The sequence below is a fragment of the Pipistrellus kuhlii genome, unplaced genomic scaffold, assembly GCF_014108245.1.
Source record: "Pipistrellus kuhlii isolate mPipKuh1 unplaced genomic scaffold, mPipKuh1.p scaffold_m20_p_109, whole genome shotgun sequence".
Classification (NCBI taxonomy): Eukaryota; Metazoa; Chordata; class Mammalia; order Chiroptera; family Vespertilionidae; genus Pipistrellus; species Pipistrellus kuhlii.
The window spans coordinates 261,103-286,935 of record NW_023425415.1 but is presented as its reverse complement, the minus strand read 5'-3'; the positions used below and the strand labels follow the sequence as shown (position 1 = coordinate 286,935).

General features: G+C 63.2%; 1 protein-coding gene across 8 annotated transcripts; it reads right to left on the bottom strand.

Annotated features, from left to right (window-relative positions):
• Positions 1-8,059: 8,059 nt before the first annotated feature.
• Positions 8,060-23,875, bottom strand: ATG2A (autophagy related 2A). 8 transcript variants are annotated; one of them, XM_036430461.2, is made up of 40 exons: positions 23,625-23,874; positions 21,876-22,038; positions 21,639-21,791; positions 21,446-21,548; positions 20,990-21,125; positions 20,777-20,875; positions 20,391-20,487; positions 20,139-20,303; positions 19,919-20,059; positions 19,362-19,599; positions 19,032-19,269; positions 18,453-18,611; positions 18,099-18,342; positions 17,860-17,956; positions 17,608-17,767; positions 16,754-16,896; positions 16,511-16,644; positions 16,246-16,403; positions 15,780-15,930; positions 15,474-15,673; positions 15,297-15,377; positions 15,058-15,164; positions 14,851-14,943; positions 14,209-14,279; positions 13,984-14,060; positions 13,395-13,559; positions 13,157-13,283; positions 12,884-13,032; positions 12,246-12,454; positions 11,877-12,012; positions 11,299-11,505; positions 11,100-11,201; positions 10,930-11,014; positions 10,712-10,844; positions 10,422-10,494; positions 10,163-10,245; positions 9,814-9,935; positions 9,514-9,668; positions 8,774-8,923; positions 8,060-8,689 (listed from the first exon to the last, which is right to left on the bottom strand). In XM_036430461.2, exons 1-40 carry the CDS (start codon positions 23,793-23,795, stop codon positions 8,453-8,455), a joined length of 5,712 nt encoding a protein of 1,903 aa, XP_036286354.1. In that variant the 5' UTR covers positions 23,796-23,874; the 3' UTR covers positions 8,060-8,452. The 8 variants fall into 8 exon arrangements, with proteins under 8 accessions (XP_036286354.1, XP_036286350.1, XP_036286352.1 ...); XM_036430457.2 differs by having other exon boundaries at positions 12,884-13,080; positions 13,389-13,559; positions 23,625-23,873; XM_036430459.2 differs by having other exon boundaries at positions 13,389-13,559; positions 23,625-23,873.
• Positions 23,876-25,833: the final 1,958 nt, after the last annotated feature.

Sequence of the window (25,833 nt, the reverse complement as noted above, 5' to 3'; positions counted from 1 at the left end):
GTGTCATCGTTAACAAGACCCCAGGTGGCAGGGACCGGATGTAAATGGGATGACAAAGCCCTGGCTCCCAGGATTCTATGAGAGTCCACAGACCATCAAAGCCACCAGCTCCAGTGGTGACAGGAAATGTCTACAGGGCTACCCTTGCATCATAGGAACTGGGGCAATTTTTATTTACTTTTCTGTGTTGTTCAGATTTTATATCATGGACATATTTCTTTAACGAGGCAGATAAACTTTAAAAAATATGTTTGTATTGGTTTTAGAGCGAGAGGAGGGGAGAGGGAGAGAGCTAGAACCATCCATTGGCGGCCTCCTGTAGGCCCCCTCCTGGGGAAGGAGCCTGGGCATGGGCCTGGGGAATCCATCGATGACCTTTTGATGCATGGGATGACACTCAACTCATTGGGCCACACCGGCTGGGCTATATCGTGAACATACTTTGATTTTCCTAAGGCGGGGGGTGTGAGGAGGGCAGGAAAGGGGAGGAAAAAGCTGAGGGACATTCTGTAAAACAGCTGGTCGGTATTTTTCAAAAATGCTAAGATCTTAAAAATAAAGAAAAGCTGAGGTGGTTTCTATTAAAGAAGACTGGAGAGACCTGACAGCGCAGTGTGAGGCAGAGACCCGTTTACTGGACACAGAGGCACCGGAAGTGGCCGGCAGCTCAGATGTCAGCATTGCGCCAGGGCCGCTGTGCCTGGATGTGGCAACCGTGCGGTGGTTGTGTAAGAGATGCCATTCTTCTGAGGGGACGCGTGGTGAAATGTTTAAGGGTGAAGGGTCATGACCTACGTAACGTACTCTCAAATTGTCCAGAAAAAATGTGTGTGTGTGACGAGAGAAAGAGAGAGAGCGCGCGCAAATACATTCACTATTAGTGAATCCGAATGAAGGGTATATGAGTTTTCATTGTACATTTCTTGTAACTTTTCTGAAGGTTTCATAATTGTCAAAAAGAAAAAGAGCCCTAGCTGGTTTGGCTCAGCGGATAGAGCATCAACCTGCGGACTGAAGGGTCCCGGGTTCAATTCCAGTCAAGGGCACAGGCCTGGGTTGTGGGCTTGCAGGAGTCAGCTGATCAATGTTCTCTCTCATCATTGATGCTTCTATCTCTCCCTCTCCTTTCCTCTCTGAACTCAATAAAAATATTTTTAAGCCCTGACTGGTTTGGCTCAGTGGATAGAGCGTCGGTCTGCGGACTGAGGGACCCCAGGTTTGATTCTGGTCAGGGGCATGTGCCTTGGTTGCAGGCCCATCCCCAGTGGGAGGTGTGCAGGAGGCAGCTGGTCGATGTTTCTCTCTCACCAATGTTTGTAATTCTCTATCTCCCTTCCTCTCTGTAAAAAATAAATAAAATATATTTTATTATTATTTTAATTTTTTTATAAATTATATTTTATATATATATATTTTAATTTTTTTTTTAAAGAAAAGGCTGTTAACAAAATGCTCCCCCTCAGGCATCACATAGCCTGGCCCAATATTACATTTGCAGCCTCCTGACCCCGCAGTACCAAGGTCTCGTTATAGGAAGTAAATCCATGTATTCTGGTCATGCCCTGGGCCACTGGACAGCAGTGAATGAATGTGAACCAACTATGGGCTCCAGCCACCAGATGGAGACAGCCAGACACGGCGGCAAGATTCATTTATATCGTAAACAACGCAACCCGGGCCCGATGCACATCTGGCGTGTGGGGCTGCGACACGGATGGCCAACCTCAGAGAGAGACAAGGAAGTGACTGAGACAAGGAAGTGACGAGAGAGAGAGAGAGAGAGAGAGAGAGAGAGAGAAAGAGAGAGAGAAAGAGGGGAACATCTATGTGAGAGAGCCGGTTGCTTCCGGCAGGTGCCCTGACGGGGTCAGGGATCGAACCTGCAATTCAGGTACGTGCCCTTGAACCAAGAATCGAACCCGTGATCCTTAGGCACGTGGGCCGACCCTCTAACCCCTCTAACCATTGAGCACACTGGCCAGGGCTCTTCAGGGCTCTTCTTAACTGCTAGTTATACAAGGACTCACTTTATATATATATATATATTTTTTAAAATATATTTTATTGATTTTGTACAGAGAGGAAGAGAGAGAGATAGAGAGTCAGAAACATCGATGAGAGAGAGTCATCAATCAGCCGCCTCTTGCACACCCTCCACTGGGGATATGCCCGCAACCAAGGTACATGCCCTTGACCGGAATCGAACCTGGGTCCCTACAGTCCCCAAGCCGATGCTCTATCCATTGAGCCAAACCGGTCTCGGCAAGGACTCACTTTATAATTCTATGGGTGTACATGTTACATTTATGCTGAATACACACCTGACAGGTGTCAATGTCCCACCAGGAGCCCCACTTTGTGTGAGGTGAGCACTGAGCGTCTGGGGCATCTGTGAGGGACGCCCACAGTGTCCGGCCTGGTCCCAAGGGGCCTGGGGCTGCTGCTGGGGGACAGGCAGGGGTGGAACGGGGAGGGCTGCCGGGCTCAGCATAAGCGGGGATCGGCCTGGGGCGCCCTCTGGTGGTGGCCGCGGGGAATAAGGTTTAGGGAAGAGCTGGCTCCCTGGTCCCCGCCTCCTTCCCCTTTCTGCACCTTTGTCCCCGGCATTCCTTCCTTCCTCCTCCTCCAAGGCTCATGGCATCCTCCTGGGCTTCAGGCTGGCCTCCCTCGCCTCCCAGGGAGCCTTTCCCCTCGAGGCCGCCCCGTTCTGACCTCTCCTCCCGCCACGGCCTCCCTGGCGGTCGGCACTGTTTGCACACTCTCAGCATCGCCTGGTTGCACGTGTGGTGATGGTGATGCAGACGGAGACGATGGAGGTGTTTGAGGGCCTCCTGCCTGCAGGCGCTGTCCTGATGCCTTCAGGCCGCTGACGGCCCGCTCGGCCAGCACGTCGCTCCCTGTGGTCCGCCTTTCAGCGGGCATTCACCTGTGCGTTTATTTGTTTTATAGCGACACGCTCCTCTCTGCCCTGCAGCCTTAACCACACGTCAGTGTCCGATGAATGTCTTTTCATAGGCTCCTGTCTTTGAAACACCTGGAGCCTCCTAAGTCATTATAAGCAGGTAGCATTCGTGGGTAAATGGTGTTGGGGAAATTGATAAACGGTCGGGTAAGTTATAGAGAGATCTCAACATCATGCCTCATAATAACCAATTATATCGCTCTCCTGCTCTCTTCTAGCTCGTCCTGCTTACGGGCTCTTTATCAGTCCCTGCATCCAAAAAAAACCACACGGGCCCTCACCTTATCCAGTCTTAACCCTCTCGCCACAGTCCAGCCTTCCTCTCCTCTAACCCTTACACCTGCTCCTGCCTTGTCTCCTCTTCACCAGCCTCCTTGTGTCTCAGCCCCGAAAACCTGCTCTCATTGGCCTCCTGTGACTCACTCTCGGTCTCCATGGGTGCCCCTGGCCGGTCTCCCGTGGAGTGGCATCTGGCTACGCTCCCACTCACACTTTCCAGGAAAGAACAGGTACGGGTTCCGGAACCTGAGGTGGAAAGGCCCCCGGTGCAGTCCATGCCCTTCTCTCCCAAATGAGAAAGAAAGGAAATGGGGTGAAGGTCCCATCAATCGCTCAACACACCGCCAGGCCTGAGGGAGACCCTCCCATTCAAACGCATGGACATCCCCGAGCGAAATGTAGAGATGTGAGTGAGAGGAGGGTGTAAGGTGAGTGTAAACTGACGCTGTTCGGTGGGGTTGAGTGTGCATTTATTAAGCACCTACTCCGGGCCGGTCTGAGACCACAGGAAACAAGACGTCAGCGGCCGCTGCTCCCGGGCTCACAGGCTGGGGCGACAGCCAGGTGTTGGTGACGGGGACCCTACGAGAGGCCCCAGAGCATCATGGGAGCCAGAGAGTAGGGGTCGGGAGAGGGAGTGGGAGGGGGATCCCCTCTAAGCGAGATATGCACAGGCCCAGGGCCTGCTGGGTAAAGGCTGCAGGTCAGGAAAAGAAAGAGCCGTCAGAGGGAGCTGGGCTGGCCTTGTGCGAGTGGGGACAGTGCCTCTGAGAGCTCTCTGGAGGCGATGGGGACACGCAGGGCACGGCTGTGTCTCCAACACCTTCAAGACTGCCCACCCTCCCAGGGGAGTGAGTCACGGACTTTATCCTCCAGGAATGAGATAAGGGAGAGAGGCCCACAGGGACTGGGAGAGGCAGGAGCAGGTCAGAGGACACAGGGGGGGTATCTCAGCAGAGGGGATGGGGCCCAGGGATCACAGGGCAGTGTGAGCAGAGCTGCAGGGGGTGGGCGGTGAAGACACGACAGTGACATAGAGACCAGAGCAGGGGCTGCGCGGAGTCCTCAGAGGGAGAAGGCCCCTCCAGCTCTGTGACTTGAGCAGCTGCTCGCCCCCTCGGAGCCGTGTCCTCACCTCCCAACCAGGCTCCCAGGAGCCGCCTGCAAAGCGGCCGGAATGAGTGCGGGTGATGGAGGTGCCGGTCACAGGAAGCGCTCAGAACCACTTCCTGGAAAAGCAACTTGAGCTTTATTCCTAGGTGTGGGTTTCCAATTTTTAAATTTTTACTTAAAATTTTTCTTTTTTATTGATTTCAGAGAAGGGAGAGAGAGATAGAAACACCAATGATGAGAGAGAATCATTGATCAGCTGCCTCCTGCACGCCCCCTACTGGGGACTGAGCCTGCATCCCGGGCCTGTGCCCTGACCAGGAATCGAACCACGACCTCCAGGTTCATAGGTCAACATTCAATCACTGAGCCACACAGGCCAGGCTTGTTTTTACTTTTTATTCACCAGCAGAGTCTTTGTGTTCAAATGAAGATTCCCCCAGAAGACCCGGGGGGAGGAGCCAGGCAGGAGAGAGGCTGCCGTGGGAAGCTGGAGCTGAGGTGAGGCCACCTCTTGTCCACTCGGCTCTGGCCCGGACACTCACACCACAGGCCAGAGCGGTGCCGCAGGGCATGAGAACGCCAAGAGAGAGGAGAGCGGGCGAGCAGGGGGAGGTTGGCGCAGGCGCCCTGTCGTAGGGGCTCAGCACAGGCTGGGGCCAGAGTCCTTGGCTCCGGGCGTGCGAGGCGGAGGCTCCCGATCTGTTCAGACATGTGAGCTCTCCTGGGCTGGGCTGAGCTCACAGTGTGGGGGGGACAGGGCTCGGGGGGGTCTGCACTCAGGGGGAGCTCCAGGTGCTGGGCTGCCGGCAGGCACGGGGCTCCAGCGGGCTCCGGCAGCAGCACGCACAGAGGCAGAGCTTGGGATGGTTAGTAGGGTGACGCTGCAAAAAAGCTGGGAAGGGTGTTCCAGGCAGAGGGAACAGCGTGGGCCAAGCACAGAGGCATGCCACGCGGCCGCAGGCAGCACAGGTGTGGCCAGAGGAGGGCAGGCTCAGGGGGGGCGCGTGGGAAGGGGAACGAGACAGGAGGGCCGTGGGCCTTGCGTGCTGCACTGGGCCAGCAGCTCTCCATCGCCCCCTGGACACTGCCCGCCCCCCCCCACCCCCGTCCTGGCAGCTGGCATTGAGGCGAACATACCTGTGACCTATGGAATTGGCAGCCAGAGGGGAGACAGCACTGGCTGTCAATTCATAGGTCAGAGCCCTGTGCACTCGGTCTCCGTGGCCTGCCCACAGCCCGCCCCCTGCCGCCCTGGGCCTGGGCGCGGCCGGTGTGCGGGGCACAGCCTCCTCGGGACCGGCCGCCACCCCTGATAACAGCAGCCCCACTGGAACCAGCGGGCACTTCCACATGGAGTTGCTGTTACAGGGGGTGGCAGCCACCGGAGGCAGCTCCGCTCGGCTGAGCCTGCGCCCTCAGGCCCCGGTCCGGGCCTTTTTATTGGGGCTCCTTATCGTGCGGGGCCCACTCCTCTGGGCGAAGTCCAGTCTCAGCCCAGCTCTGCCCACAGAGCCGGGAGGGGCCCTGCCTTACGCTCGGCGGCAGCCTTTGCCCCTCTGACACCCACACCCTCTGTCCAGGTTCCTGTTTCCTCGTTTCTCTCCGAACCAGCCCGGGGTCCCAGTGCATCTGGCGCCGTGCCCTTTGCCCACCCTTCCTGCCGCAGCCACAGGGCAGAGGGGCCAGGGGCCGCCAAATGCCCGATTCCGCAGGAGGGCCCCGTGGGAAGGAGACAGACACAGAGAAGGGCGGGTGCAGGGGAGGCAGGGAGAGGGGGTGAGTGAGACGGAGAGAGAGAGGGATGAGGCAGAGAATGGAAAAGGGACAGAGCAAACAGGGGCAGAGAAGGGGAGGGGGAGGGAAAAGGGGAGGCAGGGAACTTGAAAAGATGCTGATGCACAAACCTGCTGGCAGGATGGTGAGAGCAGGGCTGGAAAAAGCACTGGGCACCTGGGGGGCCTGGGGGCCGGGTGACCTTGAACCTGTGGCCGCAGCTGGCTGCTCGGATGCTTTGGGGCTGTGGGCATTGTGCACGCTGGCCTAGACTGGTGGGCAGCGCCCTCCCTGCAACCTGTGGGTCTGCCCTGCTGTCGGAAGGAGCTGCCGGTCGGGGTCCCTGCACTGGCCCCCGCCCCCCAGACAGCAGACCTCTCCTCGGCCGTTTTCTCGTCCCCCCGGACCGGCACTGACCGCCAGGCTTGAGTGACAGGTTCCTGCCGAGGGGACATTTCAGGGACCCCAAGGCTTCTGGGGAGGAGCTGGGGCTCTGAGCTCTTTCCGTGGACTCGGCCACTCCCACCCCCACCAAGAGGCAGCCCAAGGTCACAGAGCAGGGCTCCGGTCTGTTCTGCATGCAGCCTCCCTGAAGGGGCGTCCACTCAGGATGCTGGGGAGCCCTCGGCCGGCAGGGCAGGCCTGTGGTGAGCACAGCAGACCAGTCACCCTCCCCACAGCCCGCCGGCCCTGGCCCTCCGGAGGGCGCAGGGGCACAGCTGAGGGCCCAGCCAGAGGCGGAAGCGGAGGCCGAGGATGGCAGGGAGTGTGATCACTGGCCATCGCCTGGCCTCTTCCTGCGGAGGCTGCTGAGAGGGCCGAGTGCCCTGGCAGAGGGCTGCAGGCTTACCTGGGTGCGGGCTGGCCCTGGGGCTCAGGAGGAAGTGGGGCCGCTGGGCCCAGCGCCTTTTGAGCCGTTGGCCCAGCCCGGAGGCAGTTAATGATTACCCCGCCGCCCGTCAATACGACCACAGTGCGGTTCAAAGGGCAGCACACCCTGGACTGTGCCCGGGCAGGGGGCAGCGCCAGGAAGCATCAGGCCAGGCCCATCGGCCCTCCCGGTGGCACCAGTCCACAGCCATGGCCCTCCTGGCACCCTCTGCCTGCTCGGCCTTGGCCCCCGGTGCCCATGCCCAGCGAGGACCCCGGGCCACCAGGCCCCACCTCCACCCTGTCCACGTGGTGCCGTGTCTCCCGCACGGGGAGGGGACACCAGGCACAGAGGGGAGCAGGGGGGCACTTGCTAACCAGAGGGGTCTACAGATGGCCTACCAGGGGAGGGTGTGCTAAGCCTGTGCCTCAGTTTCCCCACCTACCTTCAGTGCAGTGCTACTGGGGTGTGGGCAGGGTAAGGGCGGGGTGAGCTGAGCAGTCACTTTTCCTTGTTCTCAAGAAACAAGGTGTGTGGGGGAGGCGGTGCAGACAAGGGTCATTTCCTGACCCCGTGCGAGTTTCTCCGCTGCTGCCCCAGTGCCCCTCCCCTCCAGCACCCTATAGCGGCTGAGGATGGTGGGAGCAGCCCCCGGAGGCCAGCCCTCCGGGAAGGGCCTGACTAGCCCTCGGTCCTTGTATGCTGGGCAGAGTTATCAGGAAGGAGCCGAGGCCGAGGCCACGGGCCCGGCAGCCTGGGTCCCAGGGCAGCGTCCTCAGCGGGCCCCGCACAGCGGGCCCAGGAAGTAGTGGGCGAGGTGGCCTCTCCCAGGGCCGCCCGGCCTCTCCCCTCCTCCGCTCTCGCCACAGGAGGTGGCCGGGAGGCAGGCTCCTGCGAGGGGGTGAGGGGGAGCCCCGGGCAGCAACGCTGGCCCAGGGGGAGGGGGGGGAGGGTGGTGAACCCGGCAGGGACGTGGGAGGTACTGGGCGCGGAGGTGGGAATCTGGGTGCCAGCCAAGGCTGAGGCTGAGGCCGGGGCAGTGCAGGTGGCGGAACAAGGGCTGGCGGTGGGCAGTTTATTCCACGTCATGCAGACACCGACCCACACGCTCAGGCGGTTAAAAATAATACATTGAACCACACGCGTCTCCCCCCACGTCCCCGGAGACACAGAAGACACTTGGCTGAGTGGGTAGTTCCGAGGGTCCTGGGACCAGGCAGCGGGTGGCTCCGGTTTGATGTGGGTCCAGGAGGTGGGGCAGGTCCTTTCTCCCCAAGAAAAGTGCAGAGACAGGGCCGAGGCCCAGGCAGGAGGCCCCACTCTCAGCGACGGGGTCCTTCCGGTCCTTCCTGAGGGCCCGGCCGCCAGGCTGTCCACGCCCGGAGGGCGCGGGAGCCGAGGTGCCACTGGCTCGCTGGGCATGCTGGGCGGGCGGCACCCTGGAGTCCGAGTGCTCAGTCCTGGGCCTCGTCCGACCGCCACTTCTGGGTGTGGTCCTTGTGTGCGTCAGGGAGGATCTGGTTGCGCATCCCGCCAAGCAGGTTGGACGTGGCCTCCGTGGCCAGGATGAGGGGCCGCACCACCGTGGGGGGCAGCTGGCGGATCACGCCGCCCACGGCGCCCGTCAGCCCCTTCTGCTCGTGGCCCCGCGCCGCCACGTCACAGAAGGTCTGAGCCGTGTCCAGGAGGCCCTGCGGGGGCGGGAGGTCAGTGCGGTCCGGGCGGACGGGTGAGGGAGATGGGGAGAGGCTGCTGCGGGGCGGGGGCCTCATTACCTCCCGGACGGTGTCGTAGGCCTTGGCCACGCCCTCCCGGAGGTCGGCTGGCCGCTGGCCCTTGCGCTTTCGCACCGAGCGCTTGTCCTGCAGGGAGCCGGTCACGGGGGCCGCCGGGGACAGGATGTCGTACACCGTCTCGGCTGTGGCCTGGGGAGCACAGGGGACACCAGTGAGAAGAGGTGCACAGGGCCCCTCCCCCACACCGTGCTTTACAGCCAGCTCAGGGCTTCGGGTGGCCTGCATGTCACCCCAGGGCGGCTCCTTCCCACCCAGCCTTGGCTGACGGTGCCACACTCCAGCTCCCGCCCTGGGGTGGCCCCCAGAGGCCTGCTTTCCCTCTAGCCTGCGCTCTAGAACCTGCCCCTGCTCTCATCGGCTGGACTGCAGGGCCAGGAGGCCCCTGAACCCCGCGCACCTGCCGCTCACCTGCCGCGACCGCCCGCCACGCCTGCCCCAGCCCCACGCCACGGGGCCCCCTGCAGGAGCTACTGCCCAACGACAGCCCCCAGGGCCTAGCAAGGTGCCGGCCGGAGGGAGCCAGGCCCGTCTGGGTCTTACTTTCCAGGCTTGAGACTTGGCCAGGAGCAGAGACCCAGTGGCTACAAAGACGGGGTTCGCTCAGCCCCCTGCAGGGGGCCGCAGCTGGCCGGGGAGACCCGGCTGTGGGGCCCAGCCAGGGACCGCTCCTCGGAAGATGGTGCAGACCCTTAGGCCCCGCACAGCCGGGCGCCGCTCACCTGGATGGCCTGCACCAGCCGGTTGCTGAGCTCCAGGGCCGCGGACGCCGTGGACGAGCCAAAGGAGGCCGCGCCCCGCTGCAGCCCCCGCATGAGGCGCCCGTCCTTCCGGTACTGCTCGATGGGCAGCCACAGCAGGTCCCGGAGCCCTTGGACTGGGGAACGGGGTTATCAGGTGCCCGAGGCCACAAAGCCCCCCCCTACTCCAGGGCCTCCCCTACATACGCCCAACGGCACCGCCTGTCTGGGGTGCCCAAGACTAAGGCCGTCCGTCCCAGGAGCCCCAGCGCCAGCGCTTACAGAGCTGGACGACGGAGTGCATGGGGCCCACGCCCCGCAGCAGCCCGGGCAGCTGGTTCTTGCGGATGTCCTGCAGCCACTCGTTGAGGGCGTAGCCCAGCACCTTGTCCACGCCCAGGAGCCTGGGGGGGGGAGGAGGGGGAGGGGGTAGAGCCATAAGGAGGGGTCACAGGGCCAGAACCTGAGGCACCTCACCACTCCCCATGGTCCCACCCAGCCCTGATCGGGGGAGGGAGTTACTGCACCCATTTTACAGAGAAACTGAGGTCCCAGAAGGTTGACCTCTTGGGGGTTGGGACCTCTCGGGGCCCCGGAGAGAGGCTGGGGTGCTGGTGTGAGGCGGGCTCACCCGTGCCGGCAGCAGAGTCGCTTTAGCTTCAGCTCCGAGCAGTTGAGCTGGGCCAGGCCGACGAGGAGGCCAGTGAAAGTGCCCTGGAGGGAGAAGGGCTCGGGTTTGCACCAGGGCGTGCAGGGCCCTGCCAGCCCGCAGGAGGCCAGCCCAGCGGCTGAGGGTGCCCAGAGGCAAGCCCGGCCTCCTGGTCCCCAAGAACAGGCCACCCTGAGCAGAACGGGGACCCCTCAGCCACCCTGCCTGACGGCCCACTTACCACCTGGTCCATGGAGATGTGCTTGCCGTGGTAATCCAGCCAGATGGGCACCTCAGCTGTGAATCGGAACTCCCTGGGGATAAGGAGCAGGGTCCTTTAGGCACTGACCTGGCCTGGTGCAGCCCGCCCGGGCCCAGCCCAGGCCCAGCCCGCCCAGGCCCAGCCCGCCCAGGCCCAGCCCGCCCAGGCCCAGGCCCAGCCCGCCCAGGCCCAGCCCAGGCCCAGCCCAGGCCCAGCCCACCCAGGCCCAGCCCAGGCCCAGCCCAGGCCCAGCCCGCCCAGGCCCTCACCGGAAGTAGATGGGCTGCTGCTCGGAGGAAGCGCCTTGGCCACCCACTGCGGCCTCGGGGGTGTCACTGGTCTCCACGCCCTCGGGCTGTCCTTCCTGGGGGCTGCTCCCCGGGGCCCGGGCCTCTGGGTGCGCTGGAGAGGAGACAGGCCGGGGGTGGGCCCAGGGCGGCACGGAAGCAGGAGCCCATGACCCAACCCTCCCGGTCCGGCTGCTCACCCTCGGCAGAGGTCTCTGCCGGGACCATGGGGCTGATGCCCGCGGCCAGGCTGGTGAAGTAGTCCTTGAGGAAGAGCAGAGCGTCCTGGGGGCCGGAGTGTGGGCACAGGTTGGGCTCGGGCGCCTGGCAGCAGGGGGCTCCCGCCAGCCTGCCCCGCCCCGCCACTCACCTGGTCCACGTTGAGCCGCAGGGGCATCAGCGAGACCCGGAGGCAGCACTCGGGGGCACTGGGGTTGGTCGGGGGGACCACGTGCAGCGCTTTGATGGTGAGCTGGGGGCAGAGGGCGAGCCGGCGGCCCCTCAGCTAAGCTGCGCGAGCCGCACCCCCGCCCCGCCCACAGCCCGGCAGGCGGAGGTGAGCCACGCACCATGTTGGAGTGGGTGCGCCGCGGCATGCGCTCGCTGGTGTACAGGTACAGGAACTTGTTGATCTTGGAGGAGGGCAGCCGGTCCCGGACCTCCAGCTCCTGCACGATGAACACCTGCCGGGACAGCGGCTGCTCCTCCGGCTCCCTGTCCGGAGCCGCGGGGCCTGGGGCCGGCTCCACGGGGTACGCCTCGTGCTGGAAGCTGACCTGTGGGGGATGGAGGCGGAGCCAGGTGAGCAGGGCTGGACACGGACAGGGGGTTCACCCCGGCCCCTCCTCTCCCAGCCACCCTTCCTGTAACAGCTCCGTCTCAGACCCATGCCCAGGACGTATTTCAAACCCGCACGGCCAAAATGACCTCTTGACCTCCCCCCCGAATCTCTCTGTCTCTGTTCCCTCCTGCCTCGTCACCCTAAGCATAAACCCTGGTCCAGGTCTCATTCTCCAACCTCTCCATCACCATCATCAGCTCTGCATCCTCAGAACACCTTTCAAGTCCCCTCCACAGTCGCTCCCAAGGAGTCCTGGCTGAGCTGCCCCCACCCAGCAGCGCCTCGCACCCCCAGCCCCCAGCTCACCTTGCTGAGCTGGATCTCCATGAAGACCTGGTGCTGCCGCCCGCTGCCCCCCTGCACGCGCCAGGAGTTCTGGGGCCGGTTGGGGCCAGAGCAGCGAGAAGGGGAGCCCCTGGGGGCTGTGAGGCCAGCTCTTGCCCTGGGAGGAAGGAGAGGGACAGGCTGACAAGGGGTACATCCCTTCCTCACCCCTCCTCTCAGCAGGCCTTCCAGCCTGGGAGACCCTCTCTGGGCAGGAAAGAGCAGGCCAGGGAGGTGAGGACGGCGCCAGGTTACCAGCTGCCGAAGGTCAGGGCTGGAGCCCAGCCCAGGCCCCGCCTCCTGGGGGGGTGAACCCCATTGTCTCAGCTGCCACCACTCTCTCCTCCTTACCTGTGGCTGGGGTGGGGGCCGAAGTCCCGACCCCCATAGAGGTGCCAGACAAGGGAGACCTCTCGCAGCACCACGCGGGTGCTGGGCACGGGGAAGTGGGCAGGCGCCCGCAGCAGGTCGGTGCTGCCCAGCGGCCGTGAGAAGTGCCCGTCCTGCATGGTGATGGGGCCTGGATGCAGCTGCGTCACCACGGGCTCCCCGTCCTGGGGCTGCGGGGAGGGAGCCGTGTGGCGCAGACGCCTTCCCCTGTCCAGGCACCGCCACCCGCTCCTCCCGCCTCCACGTCTCTCTCCCGTTGCTGACAAAAGCTGACCCTCCGGGGCCACTGTCCCAGCCTGTCTCCGAACACCCGGCGAGGATGGAGCCGAGGTCCCTGCTCCTGCCAGCCTCGTCTCCCTGGGCCTGGGTCCCCCTCGCCCTCCCGCTGCCCATCTGCCTTCTCCCGACTCTGATGGCCCAGCCCCCCGCCCCGGACGCAAGCCTCTCTTCCTCTGGAATCCCCCAGCTCCTGCAGAGCCCGGGCTCAGGGCTGCCTTCCCACGGAGACCCTCCCAGCCTCACCTCCCACCTCCCTTTGCCTCTGTTCCCTCCAGCCTCCCTCTCCCTCATCCTGCCCTGCCAGCGTGCCTGCCGCGTACCGGGATGCCCAGGCCGGGAGCATCAAGGATGCAGAACTCGTCACTGTCCAGAGTGTCTCCATCGCCCTCCTTTTCACTGTCCTCGGCCTCTGACCTTCCGGCAACGACCCCCAGAGGGGGCAGCGGAGGTTGGGCCCCACTCCGTTCACCTGGGAACAGGTAGACGGACACGGGCGAGGCCTGAGGGAGGGTGCCACCTGTAGGAGAGAGGATGGTTTGGGGGAGCCTGACATGGTGCTGGTGGTGTCCGGCGCCCCCAACGCCCCCACCCACCTGCGGACTGGGCCAGCTCCCGCAGGCTGCGCTCGGTGTCCAGGAGGGCGTCGGTCAGGTCCCGCTGGTTGATGAGGGCCGTCTCCACCGGGGGGCACGAGGGCAGGGAGGCGGGGCTCTCGGACAGCTGGGCCGGGCAGGGGAGGGGTGGGGAATGAGTGCCAGGAGGGAGAGCACGGGGCTCCCCAATGCCAGTCCTGGGGGGCCACGCGGGGGAGGGGCCAGGCCTCACCTGTACCTTCTGGCCGGCGATCTCGGTGGGGCTGGGGGGCCGGGGCGGGGGGTGCAGGTCGCCTGTGCGCGTTACGTACTGCAGCAGGTTGACCAGCAGCGCGCAGGAGTCGGCGCAGGTGTGCACGTGCACCACGTTGTTGGAGCAGCGCAGCTCGAACAGCGGCTGGCTCTGCGGGAGGAGGCGGTGCCGTCAGCCCGCCCGTCCTCCCCGCGCAGACAGGACGGCCGGGCCTCCTGGGGCACTCAGCCTGCCGCACCCACTGAATGGATGAGCACCCTGAGTCCAGAGAGCGGACGGGCGTGGCTCTGCGAGTGCAATCTCCCAAGTGAAAGGCTACATGGGCCCCTGCCAGGCAGGCAGGCAGGCAAGGCCCCCGCCTCCATTCTGCAGACTCCCGCGGCCTGCCTGCACTGCCCTCTAGTGGCGGGACTCACACGGAAGGACACCCAGGATGGGCCCGGCCTTCCCAGGAGAGCCAATCCCCCAGCCCAGCTTGGGAAGGGCCAGCAGTGACCATGACCAAAGGGTGACCCCGAGGGCCGCCCGGCCCCCGCCTGCGCTGGCCCCAGCCTCCGGGGAGGGCCGCACTCACCAGTCTGCCCTCGGTGCTCCCCTTCCAGGTTTTGATCACGAGCTCCAGGAGGTCCACATCCAAGACGCAGACGTAATCTGAACAGAGGAGGACACATTCCTGCCGGCTCCTCCACGCAGCCCGACCCGCCACCAGGGGGAGACCCGGGGCTTGTGTGGGCGCTGAGCGGCCATCAGGCAGGGAGGACACTGGCTGCCCTGCGTGCCCGGGGCCCAGGCTGCCCACCTCGCCGCAGGTCCAGGGTCTCTGCCTCACACTTGTCAGACAGGTACAAGGCCGAGTCGTCGAGGATGAACCTGGTGGGGACGGGGCTGAGACGGGGCCCAGCAGCAGAGGGACACCCGCAGCAGGTCCCAGGCCCACAAGACGCCGGCGCTGGGCCCGGCCTGGGGGGAGTGGCCTGCTCCCCCACATCCTCCACCTCAGCCGGGCCTCCCAGCAACCCAGGACCAACGGGTCCCGTTTTCCCCACAGACAGTCACTGTTCTTCTAACACAGCCCTGATCTTATTTTATCTTTTAAGGGGAGAGACCAAGAGCATCTCTCGTGTCTCCATTCCTCTAACATAATCTAGTTTTTTAAAATGTATAAGGTCCTTATTTTAATGGCAGCATAACATAGCTCCTTTAAAATATGTTATAATACGGCAATAAAAAAAGACACAATCCCTAATTTCTCATCGTAATTCCCAACCACAAACTCTGACACACATCTCCTTCCAGTCCTTTCTGTGAAGCCACACAGAGAAGCAGACACTTTTTTCATTAATTTCTAGAGAGTGGAAGAGAGAGGGAAAGACAGAGAAAAATCCCTGTGAGGGAAACACATTGACTGGCTGGCTGCTGCTCGGCGGGGGGGGCTGTGCACCTGAGCAGGAAAGTGGAGGTGTCCATGATGATGTTGCTGGAGAGGGTGAAGGTCTCAGCGGTGACCAGGACACGCACAGGGAGGTAGAGGGGCCTGGGGGAGACAGTGAAGCGGGGGCAGGCTCCTTACACGCGCGCGCGAGCCTGCCCCGCGCGCCCCGCGCCCCCCCCCTTCCCGCCCCGGCACCCCGCGGCCCGGCCTGGGTACCTGTAGTCCACGGCGCAGGAGAAGAGGTGCGTGTGGAGGACGGTGATGACCGTCGGGGGCAGGTAGCCCAGCACGGGGTCATCCAGCACATCTAAGAACTCCAAGAGCTTGGGGACCAAGGTGGGCGAGGTGGTGAGGACGGGGTGGCCTCCTCCCTCCTCTAACCCCCCACCCAGCCCATGCCCATGGCGCCGCCCCTCCCGGCCCGGAGACCTGTCTGCCCATGCCGCCTTTCTCACCTGGGAGTGCCAGCTCTGCTCCGGCAGGGTGACGTAGTGGCGCAGGGTAGCCCTGTACAGCCGCAGTGTCACCAGGAACTCCTGGGGGGAGGACACAGTCAGCAGGGAGCCAGCCCTCCGGGCACAGGCAGGCAGTGGCTCTGGCCAGCGGGGAGGCAGAAGCAGGCGTGGCTGTACCTTGACGTTCTTCTGGGGGTCCAGGTGGATGCGCACGGCGGCGGACAGCATGTGAGGGCCCTGGGCCTGGCCCTTTCGGCCGGAGGCTCCCCACTTGGTCACCCCTTCCTCTGACGGGTAGATGGTTGGGACCAGCTGGGCTGGAGGAGCAAAGCTGGGCAGCTCCAGGCGGATGGGCAGCAGGTAGTCATCCACGGTGGCTGGGGAGGCATCTGGTGAGCTCCTGCCGGGCCAGCCGATCGCCCCCGCCACCCAGGGACCACATCCTCCTGAGAGCCCGCCCCGCCCGCGGGCCCAGCCGCACACCTCGGTGGTAGAGCGCCGCCTTGTCGGCCTCCAGGCTGAAGTAGCCGAGCCCCGGCTGGCCACGGTACTGGGACGCGCTGAAGAGGGTGCCCTGCTCCACGTCCAGCACCAGCTCCCCGTGCACGGCCTCCAGCCGCCTCCCGCCCTCATCCTGCGGGCAGAGCGTGCGGCCTGGCCCCCGCAGCTGCAGAGGCGCCCACCCCTGGGGCCCTGGCCTAAGGGACCAGCTCAGCATCTACCCAGACTCCCTGGAGGCCGGGCAGCACTGGTCTCAGGGGAAGAATCGCCCTGACCGGCCTGCCTCCATTGGGACCCTTACGTGAGGCCTTACGCTCAGGAGGCGCCAGTAAGGGGCTGACAGGGTGATGGGGGGGGGATGTCTGGGGGTGCACTGGGGCCTGTTTCCCACATCCCCAGCTGGGCGCTGCTCCCTTCGGTCCGGTCTCCCTGCCCCGGCGGCCCTCACCTTGGCCTCACAGAGGGCTGTGACCCGGCCCTTCAGCACCGTCACCAGGGTGGAGAAGGAACTCTGGGAGCGTGGGCTCGGGGGCCTGGGGCCGGCCTGGGGCGCGCCTGATGCCCCCACTGAGAAGAAGTGGGCGTCCTCTTCGTCCGAGTCTGAGTCTGGGGTGAGACCAAGGAGCGAGTGGGAGGGAGTGGGAGGGAGCCCTGGAGGGGCCGCCCCAGCTCTGCTCAGCTCTGGGCCAGGACCCCACTGGTGCCCCTCCTACCCAGCTTGAAGGCCGACTTGCACATCTTGAAGTTGTCCTGCCAGCAGCCCGCAGGGCCTGGGAAGCCGGGAGGCTGGGCGGCGGGGCTGGGAAACAGGTCTGCGGGCTCCCACATGAGCAGGTCGTTGTTGATCCTGAGATGGGCAGATGGATGGTGGCAGTGAGGGCGGCCCAGCCGGGCTCCCTGGCACCCCCCCCCCCGCACCCCTTCCTCCTCCCCCCGCACCCCGGCCGCATCGCCACCTGTTGTAGACGCTCTCATAGACCTCCTTGCTGGGCAGGAAGACATGGGCACTGGGCAGGACCACCTCCAGGCTGCAGCGTGACAGCGCCAGCGCCCGGCTCTGGAAGGCCCTCATCTCTTCGGGGTCTCCAGGAATCACCATCTGGGGGGGGGAGGGAAGGCCTGAGAGACGCAGCCTAACCGCCTATCATCCATTCTTTCTCTTCAAACATGTTTAAGTCTAATCCTCAGCAGAGCATGTGTTTATTGATTTTAAAGAGAGGATGAGGGAGGAGAAAGGGAGAGACTAACATCCATCGGCTGCCTCCCCTAGGTGCCCCCACTGGGAATCGAACCTGCAACCTTTCGTGTACAGGACGACGCTCCAACCAACTGAGCCACTGGCCAGGGTCATCCCTTCCTTCTCACTGACTCACGTGAGCCCCTCTGCTAGGAGGGCAGCCGTTTTGTGTGACGTGTGGCCTCATGCAATCCTGCTCTGAGGCCTCATGTATGCTCATTCCTGCGGGGCCACTGTGCCCACTTCCCGGATGGGAACCTGGTCCTGCCCAGCACCCAGGTCCTCCGAGGGGTTAGGCCATAAGCTGAGATGACAGGCCACTGAGCAGCAGAGCCTGGATTCAAACCCAGACTTAACCCTCATCACCTTCTGAGGAGAGGGCCCCAAGGCCGATAAAGAATGGGGTCCTGATCTCCCCAGACTCTGCCCCCACTTCCAGGCCCCCCGAGCGGGCATGCTTCCGGCTCCCCATCAGCATGAGATGGTGAAGAGAGGAAATTCTCGCCGGGGCTGGGCTGGTCACCCGGGGCCCCAAAGCCGCCGCGGCCCCCACAGCCCGGGGCCCGGGCTCACCTCCTCCGCCTCGTACATGGTCCTCCGGGAGGAGAAGGGCGAGGGCTCCGGCTCCTGCAGTTCACACGGACTCTCCGCAGACAGCTCCAGCTCCTCTTCCTTCTCGGGGGCCACTTCCCACTGTGCGCTGCTGACCTGGGGGCGCAGGGTCAGCACTACCCTGCCGGGGCACGGGCCTGTCACCGTCTGCAGGGCACCGGCCCCGATTCCGCTCCCGGCCTCCCGCCACCCCCGTGGCAGAGCCCCACTTACTGGGGCAGGAAGTACTTGTGACCAGGGCCCTTGGGGTCTAGGGCCTTGGAGACTCGCAGACAGGGGACAGGAGGCTTCTCTCCATCTTCATAGGTGCCTGAGGGGAAAGGGGGATGGGGGGGGGGTCAGGCTGCCGCTCCCCATTCCCAGGCCTGCTCCCATGGCCCGCCTCTTTAGCCCGAAGCCTCTCTCCCAGGGCCCGAGCCCTGCCCCCCACGCCGGTTCCCAGGGGCTCTCACCGTGGAGGTCGGAGCAGGTAAGTTCCAGGCGGGTGGGGCCTGGGGGGCCAGGCCCACTGCTCAGCTCCGACCGGAACTGGGGCTCAGTCAGCTCCAGCCGCAGCTGCTCAGCCCGAACGGCCTGGCCCGCCCAGGGGTCCCGCTCCGGCCGCAGGTCGGCGATGGGGAAGTGCAGCCGAAGTGTGGCCCGGGGTGCCGACAGCTGCACCACCGTCTCCTGCTCGGTGGCTGGCGGGGACTCCGTCTGTGAGCGGGGGTGGGGGTGGGGGTGGGTCATGCTGCCGCCGCGGGCCCAGCACTGCCATCGCGAGCAGGAGGACTGTGCCCGCGCCCCGCCCCAGCTGGGCAGCTCACCAGCAGGCCGGCAGGCGGCTCGGGAGAGGGTCTGGTGGCCAGGTTCAGCAGAGCAGCGAGCCGGTCCAGGGTCCCCAGCTCCAGGTCTGCCTGGAAGTCGGCCAGGGCCAGGGCCAGCTCTGAGTGGCAATGGCAGACAGCTCTGTGCCGGGATCGGCTCTGAAGTTGAGGGTATTCAGGTCAGCAAGGGCCGTGGGGTGGGTGAGGGCAGGATGGGAAGGGGCCCCCATGAGCAAAAACAGAACAGAGTTCTCCCAGCCGGTGAGAAGAGCTGGGGCTGGGGACCCAGACACCTCACCACCTGCCTGAGGCGGATGATGGTGCTTGCTCAACAAAAGCCACCAGCATCCGCCGCTGCCAGAGGCCAGCAGGGCATCTCGGGATGAGCCAGGGGAGGGGCACCGGGGTGAGAGAACAGCACGTACAGGCCCAGGTGGAGTCCAGGGCCCCGGATGGGGAGGCGTGCTCTCCTCAGACGGAGCACAGGAAGGGGGCAGAGGGAGGGAACAGGGAGGTACAGGGAGGCTGGGGCTGGGGGTGAAACAGTCAGGGCCTTTAGGCCTGGAGGGAGGGGGTTACCTTGGGCAGACGGCGCACCGTCTGTGTGTGGCGCAGGTGGGCACAGGGCTGCGCCGAGGCCTGGGCGTCCTGCCTGCCGGGGAAGCTCAGCAGCTCCATGTGCTCGGGCTCCGCGGCGCCCCTGGGCCACAGGCACTCCAGCACCTCCAGCTGCCCGAAGCGCACGTCCGTGCTGGCCGTCCGGCGGCCCCGGCCCGTCTGCAGCTCCCAGGACAGCTGCACCGCCGTCCCCGTCAGCCTGCGGGAAGAGGCTGGGCATCAGAGGGGGCACCAGAGGGGGCTCTGCGGGCTTGGGGAGTCTCTCCTCAGGCCCCTGCCTTGGGCTTGTACCGGACATGGCTACAGGGACAGGCCCTCTGGAAGCGCGGTCGCAGATGGTGGAAGTCGCGGGAGCTGAAAGGCCCATCCTTGGCAGCATCGAACTCGGCAAAGAAAGGGGCGGTGAGGTCAGGTGGTCCGGAAGACAGGGCGGGTGTCTCAAGCAAGGTCAGGGTCAGGCCCCCCAAGGTCATCTTCAGTAGTGAGTCAGGGCGCATGGTGTCCGGATGGGGCGTGCGGGCCGTCTTGCCTGGGGGGACAGAGGCCTCAGCAGGGGCCCAGAGCTCAGGGGCCCAGCCGGACTGTGGCTCCGGGAGGACGCTTGGCCAGGCTCAATTCAACCCTCTCCAGGGAACTGGGAGGACTGGAGGAGCCTGACACACTCAGGCTCTCAATAAACATCGGCCAAAACACACAGTCCAGCAAGGGCAGCTCTCATTGCCCATGGGACGGGAGGGGAAACAGAGTCTGGGAGAGCCGACGTGCCCACCCAGGCGCTGTCCACTGCGCCACCAGAGGCCTCCTGGCGCGGGGCGGCCACGCCGGCACCTCCCGTCCCGGGCGCTCACCCGCTGGGGGGCCCGCGGCAGAGAGCCGGCGGGGGGTGGTGTAACTCTGCACCGAGGAGCCCAGGTCCACGTCGGAGAGGGAGAGCTCAGAGACGGCCGAGGCCACGCTGCTCGTGAGGCCCGCCATGGAGAAGAAGAGGTCTGTGGGCAGGCGAGGGGGTCAGGGCGCGTGGGCTCAGCGCAGACTCCTGCGCCCACGCCCGTCCGGCCCCACACCCACCGGTGCCGTCCAGGTTGACGAGGGGGTCGGCCAGGGGGTCCGGGCTGAGGGGCTCGGGCCCCGCCCCCGTCTGCAGCTGCTGGTTCAGGTCCTGCTCGATGAGCCACAGATCCTCGGCTCCCAGCGGGCGGCTCTTGCCCAGCTTGTCCGCCAGGGACTTGGAGTCTAGAGGGGAGGACGCTTCCTGTGTCAGTCCAGCCTGGCTGGCACTTCACCAGCCGTGCCGTCCCCAGAGCTGCCCAGAGGCCTCACCTGCAAGGCTCATGGCGCTGAGCAGTTCCTGGAGCTGCTGGAGCTGCCGCGGGGTCAGCAGCAGGTGCAGGAAGCCCACCTGCCCGGCCACCTCCAGCTGCGGGCACAGGAGCAGCCATGGCGCTCACGCCTGCCGACCACAGCCCTGCCAACCACTGCCAGCTGCTCTCTCCGGAGGCGGTAGGAAGCCAGCTGCCAGCTGAGTCTCTCACCAACCAGCTGTGTGACGCTGGCCACAACCTGACCTCTCTGAGCCTCAGTTTCTCCAGGTGCCAAGAAGGCAGTAACTTCCCCCACTCACACACCCGTGTCACAGGGAGGATAAAAATTTCTGAGCACTCCGGGAGGGAGCACGCTCCCCCCTCCCCAGGGGCCCCAACACTCACCTTGGGGCCTGGGAAAGCCTCGTTCTGCTTCAGTTTCACCGTCAGCTCCACGTACCCCGAGCAGCTGCCGATCTGCAAGGGGGGGTCTGGGGATTCTTCCTGGGAGGCGAGAGGATGTGAGAGGGGAGGGGTCGGAAGGGATGGAGGGGCAGAGGGGTCAGGGCACAGGGGGCGGGATCGGGAGGAGACAGACTGTGGGATCGGTCGGCCCACCTGGCGGGGCAGCTCCTCGAAGCGCAGGCAGACGCCCGCCAGCTGCAGCAGCTTGTGCAGGAACGCGGGGGGCTCGTGAACGTCCACGGGGGGTGCCTGGCTTGGGTCTCGCACCGCCTCGTCACAGTATTCTAGTCTGGGGAGCGCAGGCTCAGCCTTTGCCCTGCCCCCCCCCCCATCGGTGTGGAGCCCCTCGGCCTGCACAGTGTTCTGTTCTAAGGGCCTGGGGGCAGGGAGCCCTCACCACAGCTACGCCACCCTGCACCTGCTCCCCAAACCTCAGCATGTAACCTGCTCCCTGGCACCCCCTCACCCCGGCACTCTGCACCGTCACCTCCTGGCTCCTCCACTCCACTCCAGCCCGCCTCCCCCTTGCTGTGGCACTGCCCAGGCCCACTTGACAGCCCCTCGCGCTCCCCCTCCCTCATGCCCGCACACCGCCAGGCCTACCCCTACCTCTGCACGTGGACTTCCACGGCCACTCCGTGCTCCCCGTCGCCCGGGGCGTGCTCCACCCTCACGACAGTGTCCAGGAAGGTCACCTTGATCCTCCGCAGCACTGAGGGGGAGGAGGGGTCTCAGTCAGGCGGAGCCGGAGGGCCGGCGCAGTGCTCCCTGGGGCGGCGCGGTGGCCTGGGGGGCCGCTCACCAGTCTCGATGGTCTGGGCGAACATCTCCAAGCCCTCCAGGGGTTGTGGCGGCTCCGAGGGCTCGGGCAGCCCATCCCGCAGGCACTCCTGAGCCAGCTGCAGGCTCGTGGTCATACATGAGGCCCAGCTCTGCGAGTCAGCAGGCCCTGGTCCTGCGAGGAGGCCGGTCAGCGCCAGAGCCCAGGCCCACTCCCACCACTGCGTTCCCACTCCCGCCCAGCCTTCCCCGCCCTCACCTGGGCCGTGGCGGGGCTGCAGGGTGAGCTGGAGGCCCGACACGAGAATGGTGCAGTGGTCTGTGAGCAGCGCGGCCCAGGGCACCGCCACCTCGATGGAGCCCACAAAGCCTTCCACCAGCTCCAGCGGCCATTCCATGGACTCCAGCACCTCGTTCACAGACTGCGGAGACAGGCACGAAGCCGGCTCAGGAAAACCCCCAACCCGCCGTCGCCCTCGTCTGTCTGCTCCACCTTGGAGAGCAGCCTCGGTCTCCCAGATCCTCCACGTGCTACCCACAAGGCCTACCTTTGCTCAGGCTGATCCCTACTTTTGGCCCAATCACTGCATCGCTATTTTAAGCCGGAGGAGGGGGAGCTGAAGGATGAAGAGGAGAAAGCCAGGAGGAGGGGCTGGGAGATGGCCTGTTCCAGGCTCGGGAGCAACAAATTTACTAGGAAAGGCCTGGCAGGAGGGGCAGTGGCCTCCCACCACCTCTGCTCAAGCAGACACAAGCATGGGCTGGCCCTGAGCTGAGGGGATGCATCCCAACTCCAAACACATGGTGTGAACCCCCTCCCCACCGGTACAGATGGGGGAACAGTGTCCCCGGGGCCCTGACCTTTGTCCTCATCCCACCTCAGCGTCCCCAGGCACCCGGCTTCTCCTAGGGCCTTCCAGGAGGGGCTGCAGGCAGAGCAGCTGGGAGGAGGGGCGGCTATGGAGCAAACTCCTGCATCCCACCAGGGCGAACTAATCCAATCCCAACAGGGCTGGGGGTGGGAAGAGGCAGCTTAGAGATCTGAAAGGCTTCCGCCCTGGGACTCACAGGCTGCTGGGAGGCTCCCCCAGCTCCAGGCTCAGGGGACCTCACTCCACACGCAGGGAGACTTGCCCACCCTAAAGCCCAGCTCTTCCTGCCCAGATTGCTGGGCTCAGCCAGAAAACTGAGAAGCCTTCGCCCCCCAGTGCCAGCCCTGGGCTGGTGCCTCTGATTGGTGGCTCCTCTGCAACTTTCCAGGTCAGCTGAGCTGTGAGTCACCGCCCCCAGACCCAGGTCAGACCCAGACCTTACTTCTCTCTAGCTCCCAGCATCTTCCCTGCCTCCTTCCTGCCTGGGGCCAGGCCTCTCCGCCCTCCGCCGGGGGCTTCCCTCCGGGTAGGGATGCCAATCTATAATCCCCTCCCCAAACTTAATCCCTCCGCTCTCCCCGAAGCAGGAAGTAGGCAGCGCGGCGGCAGTCACACGAGGTGTTGATCAACACGGGCGCTGACGCGGTTGTTGACATCCACATCCGGAGGCGAACCCAGCCCACTGGGCCCAGGATTGTAGGGTCAGGAGGTCAGGGTACCTTCCCCACGGGTGTCCTCGGCGGGCTCCGCACCCCTCCCCCTCCCCCTCCCCTGGCCTGGTCCTACCCGTACCCCCAGGTCCTCGCTCTGCTCCCACCTCACCCTCTCCTTAGCCCCTCGGCACCATACCCCTCCAATCAGGCCCCAAACCCAAACCTGCTTATTCTGGCGTCTTTCCGCCAAGTGACAACCCTCCCCCCAGCCTCAGTCTCTCCTCCCGAGAAGTGGCCGCATGGAACCCCTTCCCGCTCTGGAGGCGATCAGCCGGGTCCCGCTGACGCTTGAAAAGGGCCGGACTTCCACGACCTCAACACGCCCGGCACCTGGTCCCTCGGCCTGACCCCTTCGCCAGGAGCCTCGTGTCGCCGCTGCCCGGTGCCCCCCACCGCCCTCCGGGCTCGGGCCTGGCTCCTCACCCAGATCTCCAGGTGGATGTCCCGCAGGGCGACGCTGCCCTTGTACAAGTCGAGGCTGAGCTGGTCCAGGCTGAGGTGCTCCTGGAAGAAGTGGCCCAAGTAGTGGTGCAGCAAGTAGCGGCAGACCCGCTCCTTCACGCAGTTCGACCATGGCCACAGCCATCGTGACATCTCGGAGACCGCCGAGCCCCGGCCGCCGCGCCCGCGCCCGCGCCCGCCGCGGCTGCTGGGTTCACTAAGGCTCGGGTTTGCCCCGCCGCTTCACTCCGCGCCAGGCCGCGCCCCGGGCGCTCTGCCACGCCCCCCACGCTCACTGCGATTGGCCATCGCAGAGGGCGAAGCCTATTGATTGGCCGAGGGGGGCGGAGCCTCCAGGCGCCAAAAAAGGACTGGGCTCTCCGCGTGATATAATGCTCCCAGTCTTGATTTACGCCTGCGTGTGAATTCTGAGTGGGAGGACCTTTAACCTTCCTTCTACAGGCTCCGGCGGAAGATTTGGAGGTGCCATCCCAGCAGAGGAATGCGCATGTGCTGACTCGTCCAATTACTTGAAGTTGTTGGGTACGACTTAAAGGGACAGTGTCTCATAAAACTTCGTGGAAAGATTCTCAGGGAAAGAAAGTCAGTATGAGACCCCCAGCAGGTTAGAAACAAGTAAATCAACATTTGCATTTACAAAACGCTTTACCATTCTTTATCCTTTTCAACCCTAATAACAACCTTCTAAAATAGAGTATTTAAAAGAAAAAAGAAAACAAAAAAAAGAGTATTGTCACCATTTTACAGATAAGAAAATAAAGGTTGCTGTGAGTGTATCTCCAAGGTCTTTTCCACTCCTCCCACAAAAGCCTGGCAGATTTACTGACCCTCCCTCCTTGCTCCAGGTGGTCAGAACTCCATTCTCTCTCTGGAATAATAGTAGTTTTGTTTTTTTCATATTTTTGAGCCTAAAATTAAATAAAGAATGGATTTTAAATCCCTTGCTTAGGGGTCTATTGTTTTTGCACAGCTGGTGAACAAAGAATGGTTTTTCCATATTTAAATAGTTGGAAACTATGTAAAACTATGCCAGTGCTCATAAATAGTTTTAGTGGGTCCCGGTTAGGTATCTCAGTTGGTTAAAGCATCGTTCTGATAAGCCAAGATTCCAGGTTTGATTTCCTGTCAGAGTACATAGAAGAAGCAATCAATAAATGCATAAAAAAGTGGAGCAACAAATGGATGTTTCTGTCTGTCTCTCAAGTCAATAAATACATTAGAAATGTTTCTTTTAAAAAACAGTGTTAGTGGAACACAGCCCTGCTCATTTGGCTGAGGACTGTCTTAAGGCTGCTTTCCTGCTATAGCAGCAGAGTTGAGCACCTGAGACAGAGGCTGAAAGCCTGAAGTATTTATTTTTTGGTCTTTAACAGAAAAGTTTGCAGATGCCTGCTCTATAGGGTGGATCAAGCAACTCAGAAATACCCAGAGGTCATTGTAAAGCTACTCTAGCCTCGCTAGGGAGGTGTACGTAGCTGCAATCTAACGGCAAAAGCCAGCCCGAAGCCAGGGCAACTGCCTGGCCAAAGTGCAGAGACCTGGGTGCCAGGCCCAGTGCTATGTAGCCTCAGGCAAATCACTGCTCCTCCCTGAATTTGGGAGCCGGTTTTATCCCCAGGAACCTGGGGTTGGGTTAGTAGGAGGGAGGACTCTGGCAAGGGATTGAGGAACAGCCTCCAGGAGAATTTTGGAAGACACTGGGAGGCCCACGAAGGAGGCAGGCTACCGGGAGGGCCACTTGGAAAACGGTATAGAATGATTCAATAGACCTGCCTGTCCCTCAGGACAGCCCACGGGCACTGCTGTGTTCATCTAATGGTTATTAAATTGATAATAATAAAAAGAGGGAGGGGGGGCAATGTTAAAATATGTACACAGATAATAATTTAATTTAAAAAAAGAAAAGAAAAACAATTGCTCACAAAAATAAATAAATACATAATAAAAATACCCTAAAAAAATAATAAAAAAAATGCCTTAGCTGATTTTGCTCAGTGGATAGAGCGTTGGCCTATGGACTGAAGGGTCCCCGTTTTGATCCCGGGCAAGGGCATATGCTGGGGTTTCAGGCTCAATCCCCAATAGGGGGTGTGCAGGAGGCAGCCTGAAATATGGTAGCACTCATACTTGGGTAAAAACTGCTGTTTGAATTTTAACCTTGCTATCTGAC